We start from the raw sequence: 26,183 nt of genomic DNA on the forward strand, positions 1-26,183 counted from the left end.
TCTGAGCTGTCAGCACAGAGCCTGACTCAGGGCTTGAACCCATGAACCGTGAGATCATGACCTGAGTTGAAGTTGGATGCTTAATGGACTAAGCCACCCAGATGCCCTGTCTTCCTTATCTTTTTCTTATCACTTTGAGTTTATATGTTGAAAATATTAATCTACTATCTGATATGTGAGCTGCAAATGTTTTTCCAGTTTGCTATTTCTCTTTTCACTTTTTTATGTCTTTTATTTTTGCCCTCTATAGAGAAATCTTTAAATTTTTTCATACAAATGAACTCATCAATTTTTTTTAATAACTTCTGGACTTGGGGGGCACCTGGGTGGCTGAGCCAGTTAAGTGCCCAACTCTTGATTTTGGCTCAGGTCATGATCTCACAGTTTGCGAGTTCGAGCCTCGCATCAGACTCTGTGCTGACAGTGTGGAGCCTGCTTGGGATTCTCTGTCTCCCTCTGTCTCTCTGCCCCTCCCACCCCTCAAACAAAAAAAATAAACATTAAAAAACAATGATTTCTGGATTTGGAATAAGTTCAAAAGGACTTTCCCATGTCGCTAAAGTGTCACTTCCCTGCCTAGAACTTTTCACTCTCTCCCAAATGACCTTGCTCAGCTGCTCCTCTTGGCACACAAGGTGCCACATGAGCTGCTTTTTACTGTTCTGGTTCTGCCTTACTCCCCCTGCACCTCATGCCTACCCACACTGGACACATACAGTTGCTGGACTACAGCAGCTGAAGCCATGCCCTGTGCATTTGCTCCTGCTTTTAACTTCCAGAAGCCTCTTCCTAACTCGCCTTTCAAGATTCAGCTCAAACATAACTCTGGGATGAAGCCTCGCCTGACTGCTGCAAGGTTGTGCTCCCCACCCCTCTATTCCTCACAGGTAGGGATGACCACCCCCTTCCCATGAGAGTGTTCTCACAAAAAAAAAAAAAAAAAAAGTGAGAGAAAGAGATGGGGAGGGTCAAACAGTAAAACAGACTCTTAACTATAGAGAACAAACTGAGAGTTGCTGGGTAGGCAGAGGGATGGGCTAAATGGGTAATGCACATTAAGGAGGGCACTTATTGCGATGAGTACTGGGAGTTGTATGTAAGTGATGAATCACTAACTTCTAAGAACAATAAAAATAAATAATAGTAAAAAAAAAAAAAAAAAAAAGCCGGGTGCCCTCAACTGTCTTCATCTACTGTGACAGCTGTAGACTTTGCTGACTCCTCTGTAATTCTGTAGTCTCCTATTAGACTGTTAGATCCTTGAGGGCAGGGATCATGTTTTGGTTTTCATGCTGCCTTCCACAAAGAAAGTGCTCACAAAATTTGATGAAACAATGTATGTGCTTGGACAAATCACTGAACTTCCAATATCTATCTTCGCATCTTTAAAATGAACTGAGGGGCATCTGGGTGGCTATCGGTTAAAGCGGCCAACTTCAGCTCAGGTCATGATTTTGTGGTTTGTGGGTTTGAGCCCTGTATCGGGCTCTGTGCTGACAGCTCAGAGCCTGGAGCCTGCTTCAGATTCTGTGTCTCCCTCTCTCTTTGCTCCTCAAAAATAAACAAACATTAAAAAAATTTTTTTTCATAAAAAATATAAAATGAACAGAATAAAAATGTCCATTGTTGTCCATAAAGTGTTACAGAAATAAGATCCTAAGATTTTAAGAGTATTTCTAAGTGACCTGAATTAAGCACCTCATTATAAATCAACACATAGATTATCTTCCTTTAGCCTCGCAAATAATTTTAAGCATTGAATCAAAAGAAAACAACCCAAAATTCATGAACTTAATTGATGTTAATCATTTATTTTTAAGGACCCTTAGGGTAAGCATTTTTCAATAACAAATTAATTTTGGGTTCTAGAGAAATAGACCTTAAAGATATCTTAAGCCAATTGGGGCACCTGGATGGCTCAGTCAGTTAAGCGTCTGACTTCAGTTCAGGTCAAGATTTCTCGGTTCATGGGTTCGAGTCCCACATCAGGCTCTGTGGTCACAGCAAGCCTGGAGCCTGCTCTGGATTCTGTGTCACCCTCTGTCTCTGCCCCTTCTCTGCTCACGCTCTGTCTCTCTCAAAAATAAACCTTAAAAATATTTTTTTAAAAAAGATTATCTTAAAGGGGCACCTGGGTGGCTCAGTCGGTTAAGGGTCCAACTTCCACTCAGGTCATGATCTCGCAGTCCGTGAGTTCGAGCCCCACATTTGGGCTCTGTGCTGACAGCTCAGATCCTGGAGCCTGCTTTGGATTCTGTGTCTCCATCTCTCTGCCCCTCCGCTGCTCGTGCACTCTCTCGCATGCTCTCTCTCCCTCTCTCTCTCTCTCTCAAAAATAAATAAATTTAAAAAAAAAATGTTTTTTAATAAAAAAAGATATCTTAAGCCAAGTGATTTTCAGTGAAGAAAAAAAAATTGTTAGGTAAAGAATTTATCGTCTTTAAAAATCAAACTGGTTAGGGATTTATAAACTGTAAAAAAATGGGCAGGGCAGGGGGTGGTGGGGAGGTAGCACCTGGGTGGCTCAGTCAGTTAAGCACTCAGCTCTTGGTTTCAGGTCATGTTCTCAGGGTTTGTGAGTTTGAGCCCCACATAGGGCTCCAGTGTGGAGTCTGCAAGTGATTCTTTCTACCCCCATCCCCCACCTCTCTCTGTCACTCCCCCACTTGCTCGGTCTCTCTCAAAATACATAAACTTTAAAAAAAGAAGAGATAAAACTTTTGATTTCTAGACATATTTTCTAAAATACTTAACAACAAATTACAGAGAAAAACAAGTTCGTTTTTGAGGGATGGGGGAAAGATGGGTTTTGAAATTACCATAAATTTCTGTAGAAGATATTATAACTGAGTGTGTGTGTGTGTGTGTGTGTGTGTGTGTGAGTTTTTAGCAAGTACCTATCACCTTCTGCTCTAAGAATTATGGGTCATGTTCCGACATCTAAATAGTTATAGTCACAATGTTCTAGTGAAGGAGTTTACACTGATCTGCAAGTCAGGATATATGGACCCTAGTCCTGATCCTACCACCATTAGTCCAGTGACCCTGTTAACAATGAAGTATTCTCTGGGCTTTATTTTCCTTTTTTATACAAATAAAAGCATACAGTTACACTGTACCAGTGTCTCTATAATAGCAGAGAATCTGCTCTCTGCATAAGGCTATGAAATGATGATCACTGTATTTCTACTGCACAATTTAGGAGCACCTTTACTATGAAAAAATATGACCAGTCATTTTAAGTTGCTTCATTAAGTTTACAAGTTGCAAAATAAAATAGAATCACAATCGTGAGCATTCACATCCACTAAGAACTCAGTTGTGAGCCAACAAAGGACTGGGACCTCTATTTGCCATTAATGGTCATTTTCTTTTCCACTCATCCTGTCATCCACTCCTAAGTGGTATCAGACAAGCAGCAATAGGGAGCGCATATTCAAAAAAGAATTATGGAAGAAAAACAAATTTGAAAAGAACTTTCCACTAACAACCTTTGTTTGGCAAACTGGAAGAGGAGTGCCCTTATCTGATTTAGGAGAACACGTGATCCAATTCACGGGATACCACTGTTTTGCAGGACACTTTGAGAATACTAAAGAAATCACCTTTCCATTCCAAAATTCTATTTTTCTTAACTACCTTTTTCCCTAAATTTGGCATCTTCCTGGGGGGAGGGAAGTGGGAGGGAATGTGCTAGTTAGATAACATGTAACCTGTGGCCTGGAGAAAGGCAACTTTATCTGGTGACCATAAGCAAGAGAGCTGCCTGGTCCGTCTGCATCTATCTCCCTTGGTCAGTCCAGTCCCTCTGCAATCAATTTATGGCCCTTCTTTGAAAAGCAAATTCCTATCTACTCTGTTGCCCTCAACTACCTCTATTTACATAAGACATAGGCAAGAGCAGCAATAAATCTGTTTATGAAGAAATACAAGAATACCTTAATTTTAAATTCCAACTGGGAATTAATGGTGTACATCATTTCAGTCCTTTCCATCTTCCGAGCTCCTTCATTGCACAGTCGAACCAACTGGGAACACAGAATAATAAGGAGGGTTAAGAGGTCAAGGAGAGAAACCTTAATTTCAAATGCAGATCTCTCACAGGAAATAATTTGCACTTTGGAAGCTCCAGAGACTCATTTCTGACAGTTAAAGAACTCACAGTTTTACACAGTTAAGACATTGTACCCCATTAGAGGTGGTGTATTAAGATGTGAGGACAGAGGGGGAAAAAAAACTCCTGAGAAGTCTGGGAGGAGCCCTCTGAGGGCTCTCCCACAGTCTGATCTCGGACCCTTCAGCTCCTTTCCTCTGCCCCTCCTCCTCTCCTTTGCCAGGGAAACCAGGGAAACCTCACACAGCCCCAGGGAAGATGCGCAGTCCAAATGGCTGGGGCAGACTACCAACTTCAAAGGCAAAGTTTAAGCAGACTGTTACCTGTAAAGCACAGGACCAGAGCACAGGATGCTAAAAGAGAGAAACCTTCGGTGGCAACTACTGGTGAGTGATTTCTTCAAGGATAGGAACTTCAGGGTAATTAGAACTACTGAATTATCTACAAACTGAACGCATTCAAAGTCCTCTGATAATAAGATTTATTTGGTCTTGGTTCATAGTTCCCAGCACACAGTCCCTACAGTCCTTATAATTTCTATTTACAAGAGCCACAGGGGCATTTTTAGTTATAATATTTACTTCTGTTCCCAGTTCCCAAAAGCTCCAGAGCTATGATGGTGAAATGGGTGTCTTCTTATTCATAAGAAGCCCCTTTCAACCGCATCTGAGTTTATGTTAATGAAGTAGCTTTCAGAAAGCCCTTAAGGATAGGGGCCAGCTGCCAGCAGAGCCAACCAAGTGATTACAGAGAGGGTTGTAACTTGCAGCCCTACCACACCCTCCCCCACCAGACTTCTGGGGAGGGGAGAGGGCTGGTGATTGACTATGAAGTTCAGACAACTCCAGGTTGGTGAACAAGAACACATCTACATACTGGGAGGGTGGGGAACCCCACACTCCATGAAGACAAACTCCCATGCTCGAGACCCTTCCAGACCTCATCACAGCATTGGTCTAGGCAGAGTGAACACCATGAGCAAAGGGTATACGATGGCAAAGTGCTGGTGTGCCCGAGAAAGTATAAGATCCTGACACATGAAGATGGCACAAGATGGAACTAGAGGCCAGGGTCAAAGCACACAAGGTCTTAAGGCATCTGGATTGTATTCCAAGTGCAAAGAGAAAAGTCTTACCAGCAGGCTTTCAGCAGGAACGTGATATGATGCAATTTATGCTGTGATCATATGCTTTTCACAACGTATTTATTCAACCCCCTACTGATGGACGCTTAAACAATTTATGATCGCCTAATGCATTTCTAGATTTGGAGGGTACCCCAATCTTCAGTTACAGCTTATCTTTAAGTCTGAACCTAAAGAGTTCACTGATGCAGGGAATGATGGGTATACCTGATCATGGCTAGGAATCTGAAACTGCACTATCCTGAAAGGATTAAGACATGTCAGAGTGAAATCTAACTAGGCAGCCATGGCTCCAGACATTATTATAATTTCTCTCGTGGAGTATGTTCACAGTTCCCAAATCTACGTTCCCAGACTCGGTCTGTCCCCTAGGCTCCACCTCCACCTAGAAGACATCTCTTCTTGGATGACTCACAGGCATCTCAAACTCAGAATGAGAATAACAAAACCTGACCATCACCTCCAACACTCACTCCCTGCAGCTGAAAAACCTAGCCCTCACAGCTCTCAGACACCGCCCTCTTCTTTGTGCTCCATATCCAAGCAGTCATAAAGCCTCCTTAATGCTGCTGTTCCACGGTCCATGACCCTCTCTTTGTATTGTACCCGGAACTCAGGCTCAAACTCCCTCTTCCCTACCAATTCTCTGCCATCCCTTGCTGCTACCCTACTCTTACACATCCTCCAGATAATGCTGTCAATCTTTTTAAGTTCAAATCTGATCATGAAATGCCTTGGCTTAAAAGCCTTAGAAAGATCCCCTTGGTTTTCAGAATTAGGTCCTAGTAAAACCATGATCTGGCAACTGCTTATTGACTGCAAGCCTGTTCCCACTCCTATCTTGGGCCTCAGCCCTGCAAAATTTCTGGATAAAGCCCCACGTTCCATCCTGCCCTTGCACTTTTGCATGTGCTTCCCTTTCCCTCTGCCTGAATACCCTTCATCCCGCTCTGTCCAACCAACTCCTTATCTACTAGATTTATACCCCCCTACCTGTCTTTCAAGACTTATCTGGGGCATTTCCTCTCCAAAAAGAATGAAAAGCAGAGATTGTGAAATCTCCATTATTTGTAAACCCAGTGCCCACAACCCAGCACCTAAAAACACAAGGAACATTCAGCAAATGTTTCTGCCTGAACAAGCTGCCTTCAGAGACAGTTTATAAATCACTTAAAAAGAAGGTGGGTGGGAGGAGGGAACAGCTTCTTTATAGCAATCCTGTTTTAAAATGAGAGGGGTGGGGCGCCTGGGTGGCTCTGTCAGTTGAGAGTATGTACGACTTCAGCTCAGGTCATGATCTCACAGTTCTTGGGTTCAAGCCCCACTACGGGCTCTGTGCTGACAGCTCGGAGCCTGGAGCCTGCTTCGGATTCTGTGTCTCCTTCTCTCTCTGCCCCTTCCCTGCTCACACTCTCTTTCTCAAAAAATAAACATTAAAAAAATTATAAAGTCTACTTTATAAAAAATGAAATAACATAAAATAAAATAAAATAAAATAAAATAAAATAAAATAAAATAAAATAAAATAAAATAAAATAAAATAAAATAAAATAAAATAAAATAAAATAAAACAAAATAAAATAAAATAAAATAGGGGAAAATGGCATTATTAAGTTTGGGTTATCATCTTATTTCTTAAACTTTCAAATATCGACTCCCTCAGCAAAAGATAAGAGTCAGCCACCATGTCAGAAAACAATTTTTAGAAGGCATATTAAAAACAAAAAGGTTCCCAAACTGTCTTAACCAACAGTCTCATCAGCAGAGCCCATTTTAACAGCTATTTCAAAAGGACGAGGACTAATGCAGATATGTGTGCTCTGGTGTTTTTGATTAAAATCAAGCTCAGTATATTAAAGCCATGACTTCCTTCAGCAGCTGTTAAAGCTTTATTAAATTTAACTCACTAATTTCTTTAGGACAAATTTATTTTTTTAAAAAAAGCTCAAACACTCTAATAAGGAAATATAAATTGAAAATAAAATATTTTCAGTCGTTCAAACTTACAAAGATTAAAAGAATATCTGATGCTGAGAAGTGTGCAGTAAGACCAACATTTACATATCATGGTGGCCATGAACATAGGGACAACCTTTTATGAAGGCCCTTGGGGGCCTTTAAAAAATACCTACATTTTTTCCAGTAAACCCAGTTCTAGAAATTTATCTTTAGAAATAATCAGATGAGCACAATCACTGATGCAAGACAATGTTCTAGGCAGTACTTTGTAGAACAGTAAGTCAAACAGGTACCACACAAATGCATTTTTCAGTGTACGTTTATACCATGCACCGGTATTAGAACAAACATCCAACTGGGAGGATGTATAATAGAATGACAACAGTCATCACCTTCGATAAAAGTACTGATATATTTTTAGGTCTCTTAAATTTTCTAAATATCCTAGTTTATTTAAAAAATATACCTCTGTAAACCTGAAACGCATTCTTACAGAGCAGTACCTAAAAGGCATAACAGAAAACTTACGAATCCCTCCCTTCCACACAAAGCTTGATGTGTATGATTCTGCAACTGTTTCTACATACCAATAACATACATATGTGCGTCAACACATTGTATTATTTAGATGTTATCACACCATTTGTACTGTTCTGCAACTTAATTGTTCCTCACATAACAATATAGCTTAGGGATCTTTCCCTGTTAACAGATAGATACATCTACCTTGCTGCAAATGGCTGAAGCAGTAGTTACAGGAGAAGAGTGAAGAGACTTGGCTATTTTGCCACTAGGAGAACAGCTTATAATTTAATAGTATCTCCAAACAGAGGTAGCATTTTTGTGAGGTAAGAGTGAAAGCAGTTAATCTTTTCCATGGGAGAGTAAATGGAAGAGAACGGCAGCAAAGACTTCACAGGCCTAAGAAACTCTCTCTCGACCACCACTCCTTCAACACCAGACATCATTGTGTACCAGCTGAACTTCAGATTCCCTGGAAATTGTCCTCCCCCTAGCTCCACCCCAGCATGTGAACAGAAAGTCAGAAGTAAACAAATTGTTATTGAGGAGAAACATCTTTCTTGCTTTTGAGTTGTTCAACTAGGCCAATAAGATTTTCCAAGGCCCCAAATTCGGTAAGCTGTAACTCTCATTCCAGCAACATGTATGAGGAATCTCAATGACATTATTCACACTATAGAAAAAACAAAAAACAAAAAAACAAAACAAAAAAACTTCATTACATTAGCAGTTTAATTACCAGAGAAGATATTACTCATGTTTTCTAAGAATGAGTAACTATCCAGAGACACTTGTCCAGGGGCCTTCCACAGAGTCTGGCTCTAAAAACTTGGACCTTGATATACCAAATTTCACTCTCTAAAATAAATACTGGGAACTCCCAATTGCTTTCTTTTTCGGATAAAGCAAACAAGTGAAATTCTGCATTTTAAATTTTAAGAAATTTGTTAATGTTTATTTTTGAGAGAGAGAGAGAGAGAGAGAGAGAGAGAGGGAGGGAGGGAGAGAGTGTGTGAGCAGAGGAGGGGCAGAGAGAGAGGTAAACAGAATCCAAAGCAGGCTCCAGGCTCCGAGCCGTCAGCACAGAGATCGACATGGGCCTCTAATTCACAAACTGTGAGATCATGACCTGAGCTGAAGTCAGATGCTTAACCAACTAAGCCACCCAGGCACCCTGCATTTTAATTTTGAACAATAAATGCTCTATATGTACAACCTTTTTGTTGAAAATACTGATACTGTTTTCCCAGAATCTGAAACTCCTCATCAGTAACCTACACAAATGCAAAAGAGGATTAATTTCTGAGCTGACTATATTAGTGGTTTTAGTTACCACACAATATTAGGAGACTAGGGAAATGATGCTGATGTTCATAACTTGTGCTCAAGAGAGAAAAAGAAATGCAGAGAAAAAAGCCACGAAGACAGCATTTCTTCAGAGTGCCTTTTGTATGCTAATAGTATCAGATTAAGGCAATTCACTGATCCCTTACATTTTTGCCAGCCTTTGCTACAAGTACCAGTGTCAAACCCAGTGAACAAGAGATGCCTGAAGGAATGTTGTGGCTTACTGTGACTGGGATGTGAAATTCTTGGAGACATTAAATATCATTCCTAATTCAACAACTACTACTGCCTTCCTCTTTCCCCTTCTGTGTGAATTATTTTTTAACTTCTCAGTAACAACCAAATAAAATCTGAGAACATGTCCTTCAAATCCAAGGTTAGAACTTCTCTAGCAGCTCCACCTAAAGACTGTCTCCCCTACTGCCTCCAAGGAGGTAGCACGGGATATGGGGTCCAGAGGAGAGGCCCATGGGCAGGAGGACCTTAGGTAACCCATGTCAGGCTAAGTTTCTTCACTCGGTGTTTCCCAACGTGGGTTGTGCAGACCAATGATAGGGCCAGAGATGAATTTAAGTGGTTGGCAGATTGCTCTGGTTTAAATTTCTATACCCCTCCAAGCTCATATGGTGAACCCCTGACCCCCAAAGGTGATGGTATGGGGCAGTGGGGCCTCTGGGAGGTGCTTTAAATGTCATGAGGGTAGAGGGGGTGCCTGGATGGCTCAGTCAGTTGAGTGTCCAACTTCGACTCAGGTCACAATCTCATGGTTCGTGAGTTCGAGCCCAGCATTGGACTCTGCAATAGCAGCTCAAAGCCCGCTTTGGATCCTCTGTTTCCCTCTCTCTCTCTCTGTCCCTCTCTTGCTTGCTCTCTTTCTCTCTCTCTCAAAATTAAATAAAAAATATTAAAAAAAAAAAAGTCATTAGGGTAGAGCCTTCATGAATGGTATTAGTGTTCTTAAAAAAGAAGCCCTACTACCCCCGTAGTCCCTTTGACCATGTAAGGCTACAAGGAGAAATCTGCCACCAGAGAGGACCCTCACCCAACCATGCTGGCACCTTGATCTTGGACTCTTCAAACCTCCAGAACTGTGAGAAATAACACATGCCTGTTGTTTAAAAGCCACCCAGTCTGTGGTATTTTGTTACTGCAGCCTGAATGGACTAAGGCACAGATAATCTTACTTTTAAATACAAAATGGATGTTGGTGGCTCATTCGGTTGAGTGTCCAACTTCAGCTCAGGTCATGATCTCAGGGTTCGTGAGTTTGAGCCCTGCATCGGGCTCTGTGTTGACAGCTCAGAGCCTGAAGCCTGCTTCACATTCTGTCTCCCTCTCTCTCTGCCCTTCCCCTGCTCATGCTCTGTCTCTGTCTCTCAAAAATAAACAGGGGCCGGAGGGGAAGGGGGAGGGAGAAGGAGAGGGAGAAAGAAAGAAGGAGAGGGAGAAAGAAAGAAGGAGAGGGAGAAAGAAAGAAGGAGAGGGAGAAAGAAAGAAGGAGAGGGAGAAAGAAAGGGGGAGGCAGGGAGGGGAAGGGGGAGGCGGAGAAAGAAAGAGGGAGGCGGGGAGGGGGAGGGGAGGGAGGCGGAGAAAGAAAGAGGGAGGCGGGGAGGGGGAGGGGAGGGAGGCGGAGAAAGAAAGAGGGAGGCGGGGAGGGGAGGGGAGGGAGGCGGAGAAAGAAAGAGGGAGGCAGGGAGGGGGAGGGGAGGGAGGCGGAGAAAGAAGGAGGGAGACGGGGAGGGGGAGGGGAGGGAGGCGGAGAAAGAAAGAGGGAGACGGGGAGGGGGAGGGGAGGGAGGCGGGAAGGGAGAAAGAGAGGGAGAAAGAGGAGAAAGATAAAGACAAAGAAAAAAAATGGATGTTAGAAAAATAAATTAGCTCACAAAGCCCATAATTTTGTAGGTACATCCTCAAGGATGAGGATATGTAAAATGCAGTCAACTTAAACCTGATTAAAAGAAACCCTCAAGTGTACCTCACAGTAAAGTGGTGCCAAAGTGTACCAGACTCTATCTAAGGTGATGAGGTAGCTCCAAGGGTTCAGGAAGCTTCTGCTGCTATCATGATCTCTGCCCCCTCTGCTTAGCTCATACGGTATCCTGACTCCTACATCTTCCACAGCTTTCTCTCAGCTAGACATTCCTATTAGCATTTAAAAGGTACCCACAGATTTTTTAATCTGTAAACAAACAGAGACTTCCCACACTTTTCTTTCAGCTACAGCTCACTGGCAGCCACCGTGTTGCAACAGCCTGCTACGCTTGCCAGCCGGCTGCAAATCCATGCCTCCCACTCATTCCTAACACACTGCAATCCGGCCTCCCCACCTGCCACTGCGAGGACACAACCCACCTGATGATAAACCCATGAATGCCTCACTCATTACGCACTGTATCCCCTAGGGGCACTCGACAGCGCTGACCCTCCTTCCACCAAATCATCTGCCGTTTGCCAGGCCATTACGGTTTTCCTCCTTCTTTGGTAAGGTTTGGGTTTTAAGTGGCCTCTGTGACGAATGGTGGAGTTCCTCATGGTTGTGCCTCAGACTCACTATTCTTCTTACTGTACACATTCTTCCTAGGAAATGTCATCCACTCTCCCAACTTCAGAACCCATCCTATGCCCATGCGTCCCAAATCCAGGTCTCCACTATTCAAGCCAACTTGGATACTCTGTAAGAACCTCTGTTATAACCTATCCAACATGGAAGTCAGCAGCTTCTCCCTATGTTTCTATTGTAAAGGTAAATAGGAACATCCATGTAGCTGCTCAAGCCAGAGACCATACTCCTTGACTTCTGATCCCAAATACACTCACCCAATCAATCTCCGTGCTACTTCCTCAACATTCTATTATATATTGCTTCTCTCCATCTTACTGTCATATCCATAAAGGCCACTGTCACCTCTAGCCTACTCAACTACAAAAGCCTCACAACTGGTCCCATCCCCATTGTCACCTTCACAACACATGAATTTATAGCTTCTGTATCATTTGAAGAGAAGGTCCACATGTCCCTAACATGGCTTCTTGGTATTCTTTCCTAGATTGGACTCTATAGCCACATAAAGAACATTCCAGCTCTTCCAAAGCCTCCAAATACTTTCTCGCTGTTGGGTCTCTACACACCTGAGACATTCTCTTTCCCTCCAAGCCCTGGCTCCCAGCAAGCTAAGCTTGCTTTAGATTTCAGCTTAAACATCACTATATTCTTCCCTACCATGCCACTCACCAGCCTTTATTATAATTCTTATCTAATGTCCTCCTTCCCCTTTACACAGCACAGTCCACAATGGCATTAACCACAACTGTCTTATGTACCCATCACCATATTTTCAGGGGCTGGCTTCATGCCTGGCACCATAGTTGATACTCAGGAAATAGCTGTTTAATGAGAGAATGAATAAACAACTATTCAGACACCGAAAGAAAATGAGGTATCTATTGGCCCTTACAGCAAGACTGTCTGAAATAGTCAAAATACTAACTTCACTTTGTCTTTTAGCTACCTAAGGAACTCCGTGCAAATGGCTTTGAGAATCTACCAGTATTTGGCACCAAAGCCAGACACATACTCTTCCAAGGTGTTGAATGGTTTACTGTGTGATGAACTAGCTGTTCCACAGTTACCTTGCTCACTTCCTTTAAGGCTCTTTTGCAGACTTCATACTTCGGAGAGTCCTTAGGTGTTTTCTGACAGATAGTCTGCAATGAAGTAAAAGAAAAACAAAATCAAGGTCCAGCCACATCGTTTTACTCACAGCAAACTCAATAATGCTGAACACAACATTATGGACACGTATGAAGATGATATTACAATCCAATTACAAAACTAGGAAATAGTCATTAGATGCACAGGATCCAAGTAAATCCAGGGAATTATTCAATATGAAAATAGACTTCAGAGGTAGATGAACCTGGTTTCAAATCCAAGTTCTGTCCCTTACTAGCTATTTGACTTTGGGCAAGTCACCTACCTAGTCTCTGTAAGCCTCAGTTTCCTTATCTCTAAAATGGGAATAATGCCAACCTCGTCACAAAGCTGTTGCCAGGATTAAATGAAAATACATGTAAAGTTTTCTCTATGAGTGCCTAGCATATGGTAGGCCCTCAGTGAAAGACAAAATCACTTTAGTTATTACCATCATCATCATTATTTAGGTAAGTATGTTTGTAGATAATACAATTGAATAAAAAGATCAAGAAAAACAAGCTGCTGGATTTTCTCTTGATATATTGACACGTAATTTTTGTGATGCTGAGACTGACTTTAAAGAGGGTCATTTCAAGGTACACCGAATTACAAATAGTTTTTGAGATCATATCCATGCAAAGCCAATGGAACCATTTAAATTGTTAAAAATGTTCATCTCAATTAACAAGTTTAACTAACACTCCTAATGAACTAAAATGGAAGGGACAATGCTTTAAGTACATTTAGATTCTGCCCAGGTGGCCAGATTCTGACATGTAGGAAACTATTAGGGCAAGAGGCACCAAACAGAAGTGGAAGGTACGTTGGAAACTGGCAAACCACCGGTACCTTGAATGTGGGTAAGCACTAGGCTTACAAATCCAAAGGTTAGGTGTCAGGATTCTTATATGTACTATGTGAAAAGCAAAGAGTGAGCCAGGGGGTTTATGTTAATGGTTCTCAATTTTTTTTGACTATGACCCCCTGTAAGAAATACATTTACATTAGCAACCAGTACAGGTATACACAAAGATGAAATAAGGTTTTATTTGAAATAAAATTTAATGACATTATGATCCGTGTACATCATGTACCACACATTCTATTTCATTTTTTTAATAAACACTACTTGTGATTCAAAAATCAATTTCATGACCCGCTGATGTGTACAGAAGCAGTAACCAAACACTGCCCTGAAAGCAGGCATCCTGAGTCCTGAAGTGTCTAATTTTATGTAAAATTTTGTGACTACTGAATTTTCTAGGGAGAATGACTATAGCTTTACTCATCTCAAAAGGGCCTCTGACCCAAAAAGTTTTGAGCCCACTGGACAATCATGGCATTTACGTTCAACATAGTATGTTAGATTCTGAGTCCTAATCTATTCAGTCAATTTTCTCTCAATTAAACAGAGAAAATATAGAAGGTCGAGAGATCATGGCATATACAAAATCTAAAGAAATATGGCTAAAAGACATTTTCAGAAGAAAAAGAACCCTGAAAATTTGTAACACTGCAGGAAATGTTGCATTTACAAAGCACCCATTTCTCCTTTTAAACAACAGCAAAATTTGAAATATTTCACTTAGATGGATCAAAGTTTCAAATGTTTATGAAAGTGTGAGAGGGGCGCCTGGGTGGCTTGGTCGGTTAAGCGACCGACTTCGGCTCAGGTCATGATCTCAGGGCCCATGAGTTGGAGCCCCGCGTCGGGCTCTGTGCTGACCACTCAGAGCCTGCAGCCTGTTTCAGATTCTGTTTCTCCCTCTCTCTCTGCCCCTCCCCTGTTCATGCTCTGTCTCTCTCTATCTCAAAAATAAATAAACGTTAAAAAAAAAAATTTAATAAAAAAAAAAAAGGAAGAAAGTGTGAGAAATCATATGAAATAAACTCTTTAAATGACTTTTTACTTCTGAGAAAATCTTATGGAAGAAAGTACAACAGCTGCCGCTTGAATGTATCTTTGCAAAGTTCACAATTTTTACGTAACTCAGGACAAGCCTATGTACTATATATATTAATTTAGTCAAGAAACACGGAATGTTGGGCGCCTGAGTGGCTCAGTCAGTTGAGCATCCGACTTTGGCTCAGGTCATCATCTCACAGCTCATGAGTTCGAGCCCTGTGTCCGACACTGTGCCGATAGCTCGGAGCCTGGAGCCTGCTTCAGATTCTCTTTCTCTCTCTCTCTCTCTCTCTCTCTCTCTCTCTCTCTCTCTCTCTCCCCTCCCACCCCACTCTCTCTTTCTCTCTCTCTCAAAAAATAAGCATTAAAAAAAAATAAGAAACACAGAGTGTCTGTTATTGTCAAACTTAACATTTACTTCTTCATTTGTTTTCATGCCAACCCTGCAGGTACATGTTATGCTTATGCTTCAGATGAAGTTAGGCAGTTTGCCTGGCATCACACTGTAAGTGGAAGGGACCAGAATCTGTGCCCAGATCTGTCTTACTCCAAAAGCCACAGGACTTCTACGACGCCAAGTTTACACGTCAGAGTCCCTTCTCTGGAAGTGCTGTGGGTGTTCGTGGGGAAGAAGATACATCTGCTCGGGAGGGCACTGAGTAAGGCTTTAGTGAGGAGCATTAGGGCCAGTGCTTGGAAAATAGGCTGGCTTGTGTTGTGAGGCTGAGAAGCGGCAGCCAACAGCAACGTGAAAAAGGTACAGAGCGGGTAAGTCCAGGAACAAATGTGGATGGCATCTAAAAATAAACCTTTTTTAAGCCGAAATTTGGTTTTGATAACCTGGCTGCATTCTATCCTGAGACATGGTAAATACTGAAATATTGTTCTCAAAAAAAGAAAAAATTAGAGAGCCACATTTTCAAATTCTGCAAGTCTCCCGATATTTACAAGGAGAGAAGTTCCTAAATCACAAGGGAAGGCTATGAAGGTAGTCAACTGAGGTGAAGCTGGAGAGCAGCAAGGTGTCAGAAAATTCTGGAACAACTACCAAAAACCTCCCCAAACCAAGCAGCACAGCCAACAAAGTGATTATAATCACACACTTTTACTCATTGCAAAGTGCCAGTGCTTTTAGAATATCTCTTCAAATTTGTAACGGAATATGGAATATGGAATTTTGTAACCTTAAGCATAACTTTTGGCAGTATTTGTATCCTATGTTTTGACGTGTCAAAAAATCAAGTATGTTAAAACTGACATGAATATTATGATCCAATTTTAAAGTAAAACTACAACAAAATACTTCAATTGGATCACAAAGACACTATTTGGTCCATTAGCTGGTTGGGAGCTGAGTCGGGCCACCTGGTTCTCCTGTCATCGCTGCTGCTGCTGTGGTTCCGGCTCAGCCAGCGTGCGGGACCCCCTCCTGCCGGACACCTCGCTGTCCTCCCCGCTCTGCCTCATACCAGGCAACCTCAACTCCCTTCTCCCAGCCACATCTTGCCACCATTCAAAATCAAATCCTTGTTTTCTTCATGAACGTTCCTTAAAATAAGAAGGATGCCGAGTTTCGTCACTCTCCTTTATGCAATACAAAATGGGGGCAAGTTCGTGCCTTCTAGTGCCAAAGAGTGTGTCTCATTCCCATGTAAAGCCGAAGTGCCTCAGCACCCTGAAACACTACAAGGAAGGGATCTTAGTGATCAAGCTGAGGAAACTGAGGCCCAAAGAAAACATTAAGTGACTTGCCCAAGGTCACATGCCAAGTGGCTCGGCTGGAAATGGAATCCAAGCCTCTTGTCTTCAATAAGCCAATATATTTTCCCATTTCAAAAAATGAGTGAGTGATGTAATCTGAATTCCTCAGAGTGACTACACAAGCCTAAATTGAAGATGATTTCCAACGATATTAGACACAAATGAGACTTTCCAACTGAAGGGCACCTTCTCACTTTACTTGGAGGATTTTATAAGAGGGATATATAGTACATTGATTTCAGTGAAAGCACAATAATCTTCTTAATCAGATTTATAGCAGCACAGCTCCCCACAGAGGAGAGAGCCACCAGGTCATGTCTTACGTCCATCAGCAGGGGCAGGCGAGTTACCCTCTGCATGGGGAGAATGAGGAAGGAGATCATGGGTAAGTTCCTACAGTCTTCGTGGGACTCAATTCGTGACAATACTTCTTTAAAAGATGGGTTGGTGGCTCTGAGAAAGAAAAAGAAAGAAGCAACTTCAAAATATTTCCTCTTCAAATTAAAAAGTAAAAATATATTATAGGCATACCTCAAAGATATTGTGGGTCTGGTTTCAGACCACTACAAATCAAGCAAATACTGCAATATAGCAAGCCAAATGAATTTTTGGTTTCCCAGTGCCTGTAAAAGTTATGTTTGCACTACACTGTGGTCTGTTATGTGAGCGATGGCATTATGTCTTTAAAAAATGATGTACATACCTTAATTATACTTTGTGGCTAAAAAATGCTAGCTATCATCTGAGCTCTCAGTGAGTCATAATCACTGACCACAGATCACCATAACAAACATAATAATGAAAATGTTTGAAATATTGTGAGAATTACCAAAACATAACAGAGACAGCAAGTGAGCAAATGCTGTGGAAAAATGGCACCAACAGACTTGCTCGATACAGGGCTGCAACCAACCTTCGATTTGTAAAAAAATGCAGTATCTGCAAAGTGCAATTAAGTAAAGCACAATAAAACTTGATGCCTCTATAAAATGTGATAAACTCCTATATGATGATTTTTTAATACATAAAACAACAATTACATAAATAGGCACAGATGGCTTGTCTGCCTTTTATAGTGAAGACTGGATATGAGTTTAAGGCAACAATATGAACAATATGTATGTGCTAGAAATTTATAAAAGTATAAAGCGAACAAATGAAGAGGCAATGGTTATCACAATGATGAACCTATCTGTGAACATATGAATTATAACCAGCATACAGACTAGATCTCATTAACTGATAATCTACATACAGTCCATTAAAAAGATAACAAATGATATGTTTTAAGTCACTTCTCTACCCCCAGATAATAATCTAAGAAACATCAGACTGGATTTATTTACGAGGAGGCTCCTAGCCTTTTTCAGAGCTTCTAACACAGAAAATTTTCTGGCCATGTCATCCAGAATATTTCTCCCCTCCCAGTGACATAAGAGCAGTGATAATATTGCCACATTTTTGGAACTTAGCAAGATACACGGACATATATGATCTCACGTGGAAACAGCCCTACACCATCTAATGAAGGCCAAAAGCGGATTCCAATAAGAATGGAGTCTCAGGAAGATCCTCCACTTGCCGAGTAACAGACCTATTATTTGGTGAAGACAGAAGTCAAACCAAGGCCTTCTGACTTCCGGTGGGTGCCCTTACCCCAGGATCACTCACTCTCTCACCTCACTTTACCTCAGAGGTGCTCTGGGGAGTTCCCCTGTGACTTACAACATGGAGGGGAGGGGGGATGGCATTGGATACTGTTAACCCACATTGGGGGATGGGGGAGGCCAGGAAGCAGGGCAGTGGCAATTGTGACCCCCCCATTTTTTTTAACGTATTTTGCAAATTACATGTTTTGGTTCATAAGCCCGTACATACCTCGAATAGCAAACTGAAAGAAATTACACAGAAATGTTTTATTTTCATTTTCTCAAATTGAGGAGTTTTAAGTTTCCTTTCCTGCTAGCTTTAAAAAAAGATTCTTGGAAATGCAAAAAATAAATAAACAAACAAAACTGTAATTCAGTTGCATATTTAAATCCCTCAGGTCACAGGACCCCTACCTCCAAAGATTCTGATTAAACTGCCTGGGACGGACACTAGGCATTCACTGCATGTTTGCCTCTTTTCAAAGATTCTCAAGCATTCCCAACGTGCAGCCAGTCACTGCCCTACATGTAAATTCACAACATTTGCAACAAAACCCCTGAAAACACAACTACGACTTTCCATGTGACAGCTCAAATGGTGGTATCATGAAGCTAATTTAGATACAGTCTTTATTTTTCCTTAAGACTTTAAGTGACTTCTATACCTAATGTGGGGTTCAAACTTAACAACCCCGAGATCAGGAGTCATGTGCTCTTCCCACTGAGCCAGCCAGGTGCCCCTAGAGCTTTTATTTTTTAAGAGTTACATAATGTACAGCAGTACCTATTCACTTTTTTTAAATCCTACAAAACAAAATGAAAACAGAATTAAATTCAGCTCTAATTCAAAGCTCTGTTTTCAAACTTGCATTTTCTAACAGTTACATGGCAACCTCTATTATCAGCAGTAGGGGGATTAAGAAAAGCAAGGGGTAAGGTTATGCACCCAAGAACGTTTGTCGACGTCTGGCAACATTTTTGGTTGTCACAAATGGAGTGAGGGGCATCTAGTGCACAGAGGCCAGGGATGCTGTAAAACATGCTACAGGGGCGCCTGGGTGGTTCAGTTGGTTAAACACCCAACTTCAGCTCAGGTCATGATCTCGTGATCCCCGAGATCAAACCCCACATCAAGCTCTTTGATGTCAGCGCAGAGCCCACTTCAGTTCCTCTGCTCCCCCCTTTCTCTGCCCCACCCCTACTCATGCTTTCTCTCAAAAATAAATATTTTAAAAACTTCTTTAAAAGACGAAGAAAAAAAAAAAACAAACATGCTACAATGCACAGGATAGCACCCATGGCAAAGACTTATCCAGACCAAAATGTCCACAGTGTTGACAAACCCAGCTTTGTACTTAAAAATCTCATTTGGGGTTGCCAGCTGTTGGTTTTCCACATGCCCATGTAAGAGTTCATGAGGCTGTGGAGGGAGAAGGGGCACTATCAGTCCTTCCCACCAACTTGGACTTCAATGGACTGCTTCTTCCAGCAGCCATGAGGTAATAATCATCACCAGCCCAAATCACTCCACAGGGGTTCACACATCCCACAGAAGCTGACCAGAGCTCCATGCTGCGGTCATAAATGCCACAACCCACAGAGGGGATAAGAGTGATAACAGCTGTCAGCCCCCAAACTGGGTTTATGGCAATGCACAACTGTGCTATAAAACAGCTACTAGAGATAAACAGGGTCCCCCAAAATAAAATAAGACATTATTGAACAATCACTGACTTTTAAGAGTAAAGGAATATCTATCACATCAAAACTCTCAGTAACCTAAATAGGCCAAAGGGAAAAGGTGAGGAGGCAAATTTAAAGCCAATTCTTTTTTGTTGCACAATTAAAGCCTTTAAGAACATTTTTTCCCCTTTTCGCCTCACTTCTAACTACCCAGAAGGGGAAAATCAGCAACTCTTCTTAAAAAAAAAAAAAAAAAAAAAAAAAAAAAACAACAACAACAACAAAAAACAACTTAATACTGAGTTGTCATTTGAATGGAGGAAGATTAGAGTAACAGAGAAACTCTGGATCATAGGCAAAACAGGAGTTCAACTCAAGAACTCTACTGGCCTGAAGCAAACTACTTAATAGCCAGGTAATGGCTTAGAAAACTGGAGAGTTTGGCATGACAATCACTCCTGTGTTTTGCAGCAATTTAAAGAAACAAGGAAAACAATAACAGAAACCCCTAATTTCATAATTGCTTTAGAGAGAAAGAGCTCCACAGACTAGAATTTTCTACTCAAACACTTTCACCCTGAAAGCCATCCTGGGAAATTGCCTATCAGGAGGCATTTCTAAACATAATATAAGATATCAATTCATTTCTATCTATGTGACCTAATTAAAATGAGGTGAGGCTATTGAATGTAACATTCATCATCTCTTACAACAATTTCTGTAGTGTTCGTTGTTGGTAGACTTCATTTGTGCAGTATTTCACATATGGGTCAAATGTGGATGCTGTGTGCTTTTCCACAATGTCACTTATGTCATCTATGAAGATATTATTCTGATGTCTTGCTTCCAACTCCATAAAGAACCTGAAAAAAAAAAAACAACAAAGAAAAGCATTTACATTTTCTTCCATATAGTTAAAAAAAAAAAAAAAAAAAAAAAATCAGGGGCGCCCGGGTGGCTCAGTCAGTTAGGTGTCCAACTTCAGCTCAGGTCATGATCTCTTGGTTCATGAGTTTGAGCCCACATCGGGCTCTGTGCTGACAGCTCAGAGCCTGGAGCCTGCTTCAGATAGTTTGTGTGTGTGTGTGTGTGTGTGTGTGTGTGTGTGTGTGTGTCTCTCTCTCTCTCTCTCTCTCTCTCTCTCTGTCTCTGTCTCTCTACGTCTCCCCTGCTCTCACTCTATCTCCTTCTCTCTCAAAAATAAACAAACATTAAAAAAAATTTTAAATTAAAAAAATCAAAGATGATTCTCATGCAATCTTATTATACAGGGTTTAAAAATGTCAACAGTGCACAATACCATCTCAAAGAGATACAAGAAAAAACTATAAAAAATTGTCGAAGTTTAAATCTATCACATTAACATCTTACTACTTCAAGTGTTCAACTGGAAACACTGATAACACGGGTCCTTTTTGTGCTTTTAGGTATATTTTAGAACGTACAAATTTCACTACTTTTTTCTAAGTATTCCCTAGATATTGGAGGAGGAGGTTCATGTTTCCATATTTTATTGTACTGAAAAGTCTATGAGCAAAACATCTAAATAAGTACTTAAAAAACAAGTCTGAAATAAACCTAATTCTGTGTGCTTTCTCTGAAAATAATCATATTTTAACTCTAATGATATGCATGACATTTAAATGTACTCAGAAATTATTCAGATTGCATTTTAGGGTTGCCAGATTTGGGGTGGGTGTGTGTATCGACCCATTTATCTTGTGTCAAGTCCAGTGAAAATTACATTTCAGATAAAAGAGTCATTTTTTAGTACAGGTATGTATAAAATTAGTGCCTGGGACATCTTGAGCATCCTGTATTTTATCTGGCAACTCTAGAGGGCATCCACATTTTACAGCACATCAAAATCAGGTATTTGAAATAGGTTTCTACCCAGAGCATTGCTGCTCAAAATGTAGTCCACAGACCAGGCATCTAAGGGCTTACTAGAAATGCAGAATCTCACCACCTACCTCCCCCAGTCTGAACCTGCCTTATATCAAGATCTTCAGAGGATTCAAAACACACACTAAAAACAGAGATGAACCTCCATAGAGCACACTTACCGTCCAAGTTCGGAGGGATAAGAAAATCTATTAGAAATAACTATCACTGTGTGACCAAAGCATCTTCCAAAGAAAGTGTAATGAAGGTGAAATCAACAGTAATTTCTAACACTGACGTCTGGAGGTCAAGGATACAAGGGAATATGGTTTTCAATAAGCTCTTAACTAGCATTCCTCACATCACTTCTCCTAACCAGTGGACTCCAAATACAGAATTCAAGGCTGACGGTGAATGAGACAACAGAAATGTATACAAGATGATTAATAGTAAATATAGGCTAACATTTTCTCACATTTTCATCTCAGTTATTTTCAAAGAAAATCCTGGCACTCAGCAATAAGGTGAGATTTTAAAAGGTCTTAATTTTATATACTTACATGTACATTAATCTCATTGTAGTATAAACTGTGTTTGTCGTCATTACATATTTGATTTTTTAATGTTTTCATAGGAGCTTAAAAGATGAAGAAATATACCTTAACTCATAGAAGAGTAAAACTATGTATACCCTGAGAAAGTACCCGTATTTTTATTTCCTTTGAGAAGGATTTAGGGAAAATAATTAGTAGGATTCCCATCCACAAGATTGTAATTGGCCCAGTCCCCCAAGCCCTTGTTTAAAACAGCAAGAGAAAAAAACTTAAAGCACACTTGGCTGGGCTATTTGGCTTTCCTTCCAAAGGTGTCAGGGTTAGTATGCACAATTCTTACATAGTAGGTCAGAAAATACACCAGTATGTTCCAAAATAGCTGCATACTGCTTTGTCAGGACTGATTCTATTAACATTCAAGGAAAATATCAAACCCTCTCCTAAAAGTTTCAGCAATTGCAAAAACAACCAACTCCAAACTCACATGTTTATTAAAAGATATTTAAAAGCCATGTTTCTCAAAAGCTATTTTCTATAGAGACTGGTCCCTGACTTCAAGAAATCTATGCTACATTGGGAAGGTAAGTCTGATAAACATAAATGATAAAGACAACATACTTGCATAAAATCACTTGTTGGAACATACATGCCTAGCAGGGGTGGTGTCACTGTTTCTTTAATTACATGAACTATAAATTTTTTTATTGGGGCAAAATATATGTAACATAAAATTTACCATTTTAACCATTAAAAAAATTTTTTTTAATCTTTATTTATTTTTGAGAGAGAGACAGCATGTGAGCAGGGAAAGAACAGAGAGAGGGAGACACAGAATCCAAAATCAGAATCAGACACAGAATCAGACTCCAGGCTCTGAGCTGTCACTACACAGCCTGACCCAGGGCTCGAACTCACAAACTGTGAGATCGTGACCTGAGCCGAAGTTGGAGCTCAACAACTGAGCTCCATTTAACCATTTAAGGTACTCCATTTTAACCATTTTTAAATGTACAATTCAATGGCATTAGTCATATTCATGATGTTGTACAACTATCGCCCCTATTTCCAAAATATTTTCATCGCCTCCAACAGAAATGCTGTACCCATCACCTAATAATGCTCTATTCCCCTTTTCCCCAGCCCCTGATCACTTCTAATCTACTTTCTAACTCTATGCATTTGCCTGTTCTAGATATCTCATGTAAGTGGAATCATGAAATGTTTGTACTTTTTATCGGGCTTAATACCCTTAGCGTAATGTTTTCTGGTCAATCTCTGCTGACAGATGTAACAGAACTTCATTCCTCTTTATGGATGAATAATATTCTATTGTGTATATATATATTATGTTTATCCATTCACCTGTTGAACATTTGCACACGAGCATCTATGGGAGTCCTTGTTTTCAAGTCTTTGGGGCTATATATCTAGAAGTGGAACTTCAACCTGACCGTCTCTGCCAATAATCATATATATCAAGAAATGATACAATAATGCCAAGGAACCACTACTGAAGAAGCTGAGTTATATGCCAAGGAGAGATTATTTCATTAAGTGAAAGCTGAATAGGAAATGATCCTTTTCTTTCTGACACTCACAGAGGAGTAGCCCATGGGCGGCACAGAGCCAATTAATTAGAACACATGACCTGTAACAGAGGTCAGGGCGACTGAGAACATGGTAAACTCAGGTGAGGAAAGGTGCAAGGAGGGTCATCACTAACGAGGATGACATTACTGGAAGCAGAGGGGCAGGGGAGACAATGTAGATACTGGGGAACTGGCGTTCATTGAGGCTGAGGTGTTGACCACAGGAGGGCCAACGGCAGAGAATGAGCATTCAGAGAATGCTCTGAAGAGCAGGTCAGAGCTAGACTACAAAGGTCTGATTATATGCTGAGGAGCTAGGGCTTTATCTGTGGACAGCGGGAACCACTGGAGGTGATGACGGCAGTAATAAATCATCGAATCAGAGAAAAATTGGGGGCAGAGAAGGGATAGATTACAGGTGAAGAGAAAATGGACCAGAAGCAGACCAGTGAAATGGCCAACATGGCATAAGACCTGACAGTGGGAAATCAAAGAGAGAGGACACCGATTAGGGTAACAATGTGAGGGAGAAGTTCACAGAATGAAGATAATTCATCAGATGGGAAGTCAAGGAAGATGCTGGGGTTTCCCTATTCAAGGTCTCCCCCTGGGCATCATCAAGGTGGGCCATTAAATCATTCACAAAGACAGGGATTTAGGAGGAGTGAGGAGAGGCAAGAAGGAAGCAATTTCATTTTGCCTTGGACATATGAAACGGACAGCTGAAAATACACATCTGTGAGAATTCAGAGCCACAGGAATTCTAGGTCGTGTGTAGTCAAGTAGTTCACTTTTAGCTGGTTTTCCTATAAATGCAAAATACTTGATAATTATTTTAACTCCAACTCTCTTTCAGGAAAATGTTCAAAGACAGTTGAAAAAATAAGAAACTACTCCTAAGGTCATTATCGTGCAAATCTAAGAAATAAAGGTCTTAGAGGCAAATATCCCTTACAGTTTGTCTTTAAGTAACTATTATAGTCTGAAGGAATGCAACTACATAACCAAAAACAACAGTAACTTGGCTTTTCCCAATGAAAAGGAAAATTCATTTATCACAGTAAAAGCCTTGCCAAAGTACAAGATTAAAAACAAAGCACTAATGAAATATCTGTTTATGCTACTCACTTTCACATAAACCAAGCCACCCATCTTTTATTTTGACAGTCGCATAATTAAGACCTAATTTAAAGCTTCCTATGTTAAATTATCTATTGGTTATTTTGGCAAATTTGCATATTTTACTAAGCAAGCTGGGCTACAAAAAGACCAAGAAAGTTATTACTGAAGAATGAGGTATTATTTCAATAACCAAGGATGCTGGAGATCCAAATCAAACCTGAAGCCAAAGTAAAAGCATGCTGGTTCCCTCAATGAAATTTAAATGAGTTTGTGAAGTAATTTGGCTTATTTGAAGGACAACATTTTAAGGGAAATATATTTCAACCCTATGAATTGTTTTTTTCTGGACAATATTTCCTCTTCGTTGCATTACCAAGATGATCGTGTTTTATAAGCAAACATGTTACACAGTCTTCCTCTCTCTCTCTCTCTCTCACCGCCCCACACCCCTCAATCAAAATTCTGATCTCATCACTAAAGTGTAGATTTTAAGAAACCTCTGATGGACCGACCAGAAAAGGCTTCTGGAAACAGCGCCTCCTGACCAGAAACCCAAGGTAGCCCTGTTTGACCTTTCGAGCACCAGCACAACCACACCCACGTTTCAAACGATTGCAACCTGCCCAGGTGAGCTCCCTAGCTGTGTAGACAATGGTCAGACCACTGAGAACACCACGGTGGCCTCTCAGGAGCTGGAACTTCAAGATGACTTAATGACAAGTCTATGCTAGAAAAGCTTAATCATGACCTATATCCTTGACTCTAGTATTTTCCAGAACTGCTAGGACTGCATTTTCTCTAGGATTTTTGTGGTTGCTTCATCAAGTGATTGTCTTAAAAGTGGCACCACATTTTGGGCTAAAAGACAAATTCGACAATGAAGGAGGTGTTTCTCATATACCCAGCACATGCACTTGTTAGCTTCACTTTTTCCCTTCTGTAGTGGGCAGAAAAGACACAAATGTGAAGTATAAATGTCTATCATACTAACAGCCTTCTTAATATTCAATTGGTGGGGCACCGGGGTGACTCAGGTAAGTGTCTGATTCTTGATTTCAGCTAAGGTCATGATCTCACAGTTGATGGGATCAAGCCCCACGTCTGGCTCTGCACGGACAGCACAGAGCCTGCTTAGGATTCTCTCTCCCTCTCTCTGCCCCTCCCCTGCCTGTGCTCCCTCCCTCTTAAAAATAAACAATTTAAAAAATATTCTGTTGGTAATGTAATTAGCATGTCAGACTTGAGTGTTCCTGAT

General features: G+C 40.8%; 1 protein-coding gene across 3 annotated transcripts in view; it reads right to left on the bottom strand.

The window, feature by feature from the left end:
- Positions 1-26,183, bottom strand: part of ARHGEF26 (Rho guanine nucleotide exchange factor 26) — a 127,622-nt gene that overhangs the window by 37,818 nt on the left and 63,621 nt on the right. For 2 of the 3 annotated variants that reach the window (XM_053903697.1, XM_019439989.2), the window contains 4 exons: positions 20,490-20,642; positions 16,771-16,900; positions 12,717-12,791; positions 3,939-4,028 (listed from right to left, as the gene is read on the bottom strand). In XM_053903697.1, the coding sequence (XP_053759672.1) occupies positions 3,939-4,028; positions 12,717-12,791; positions 16,771-16,900; positions 20,490-20,642 (448 nt within the window). The remainder of the gene's footprint in view (positions 1-3,938; positions 4,029-12,716; positions 12,792-16,770; positions 16,901-20,489; positions 20,643-26,183) is intronic. The other variant, XM_019439998.2, reaches the window with a different exon arrangement.

This window comes from Panthera pardus, unplaced genomic scaffold (genome assembly GCF_024362965.1).
Source record: "Panthera pardus isolate Hobbes unplaced genomic scaffold, ASM2436296v1 HiC_scaffold_16, whole genome shotgun sequence".
In the NCBI taxonomy this organism is placed as follows: Eukaryota; Metazoa; Chordata; class Mammalia; order Carnivora; family Felidae; genus Panthera; species Panthera pardus.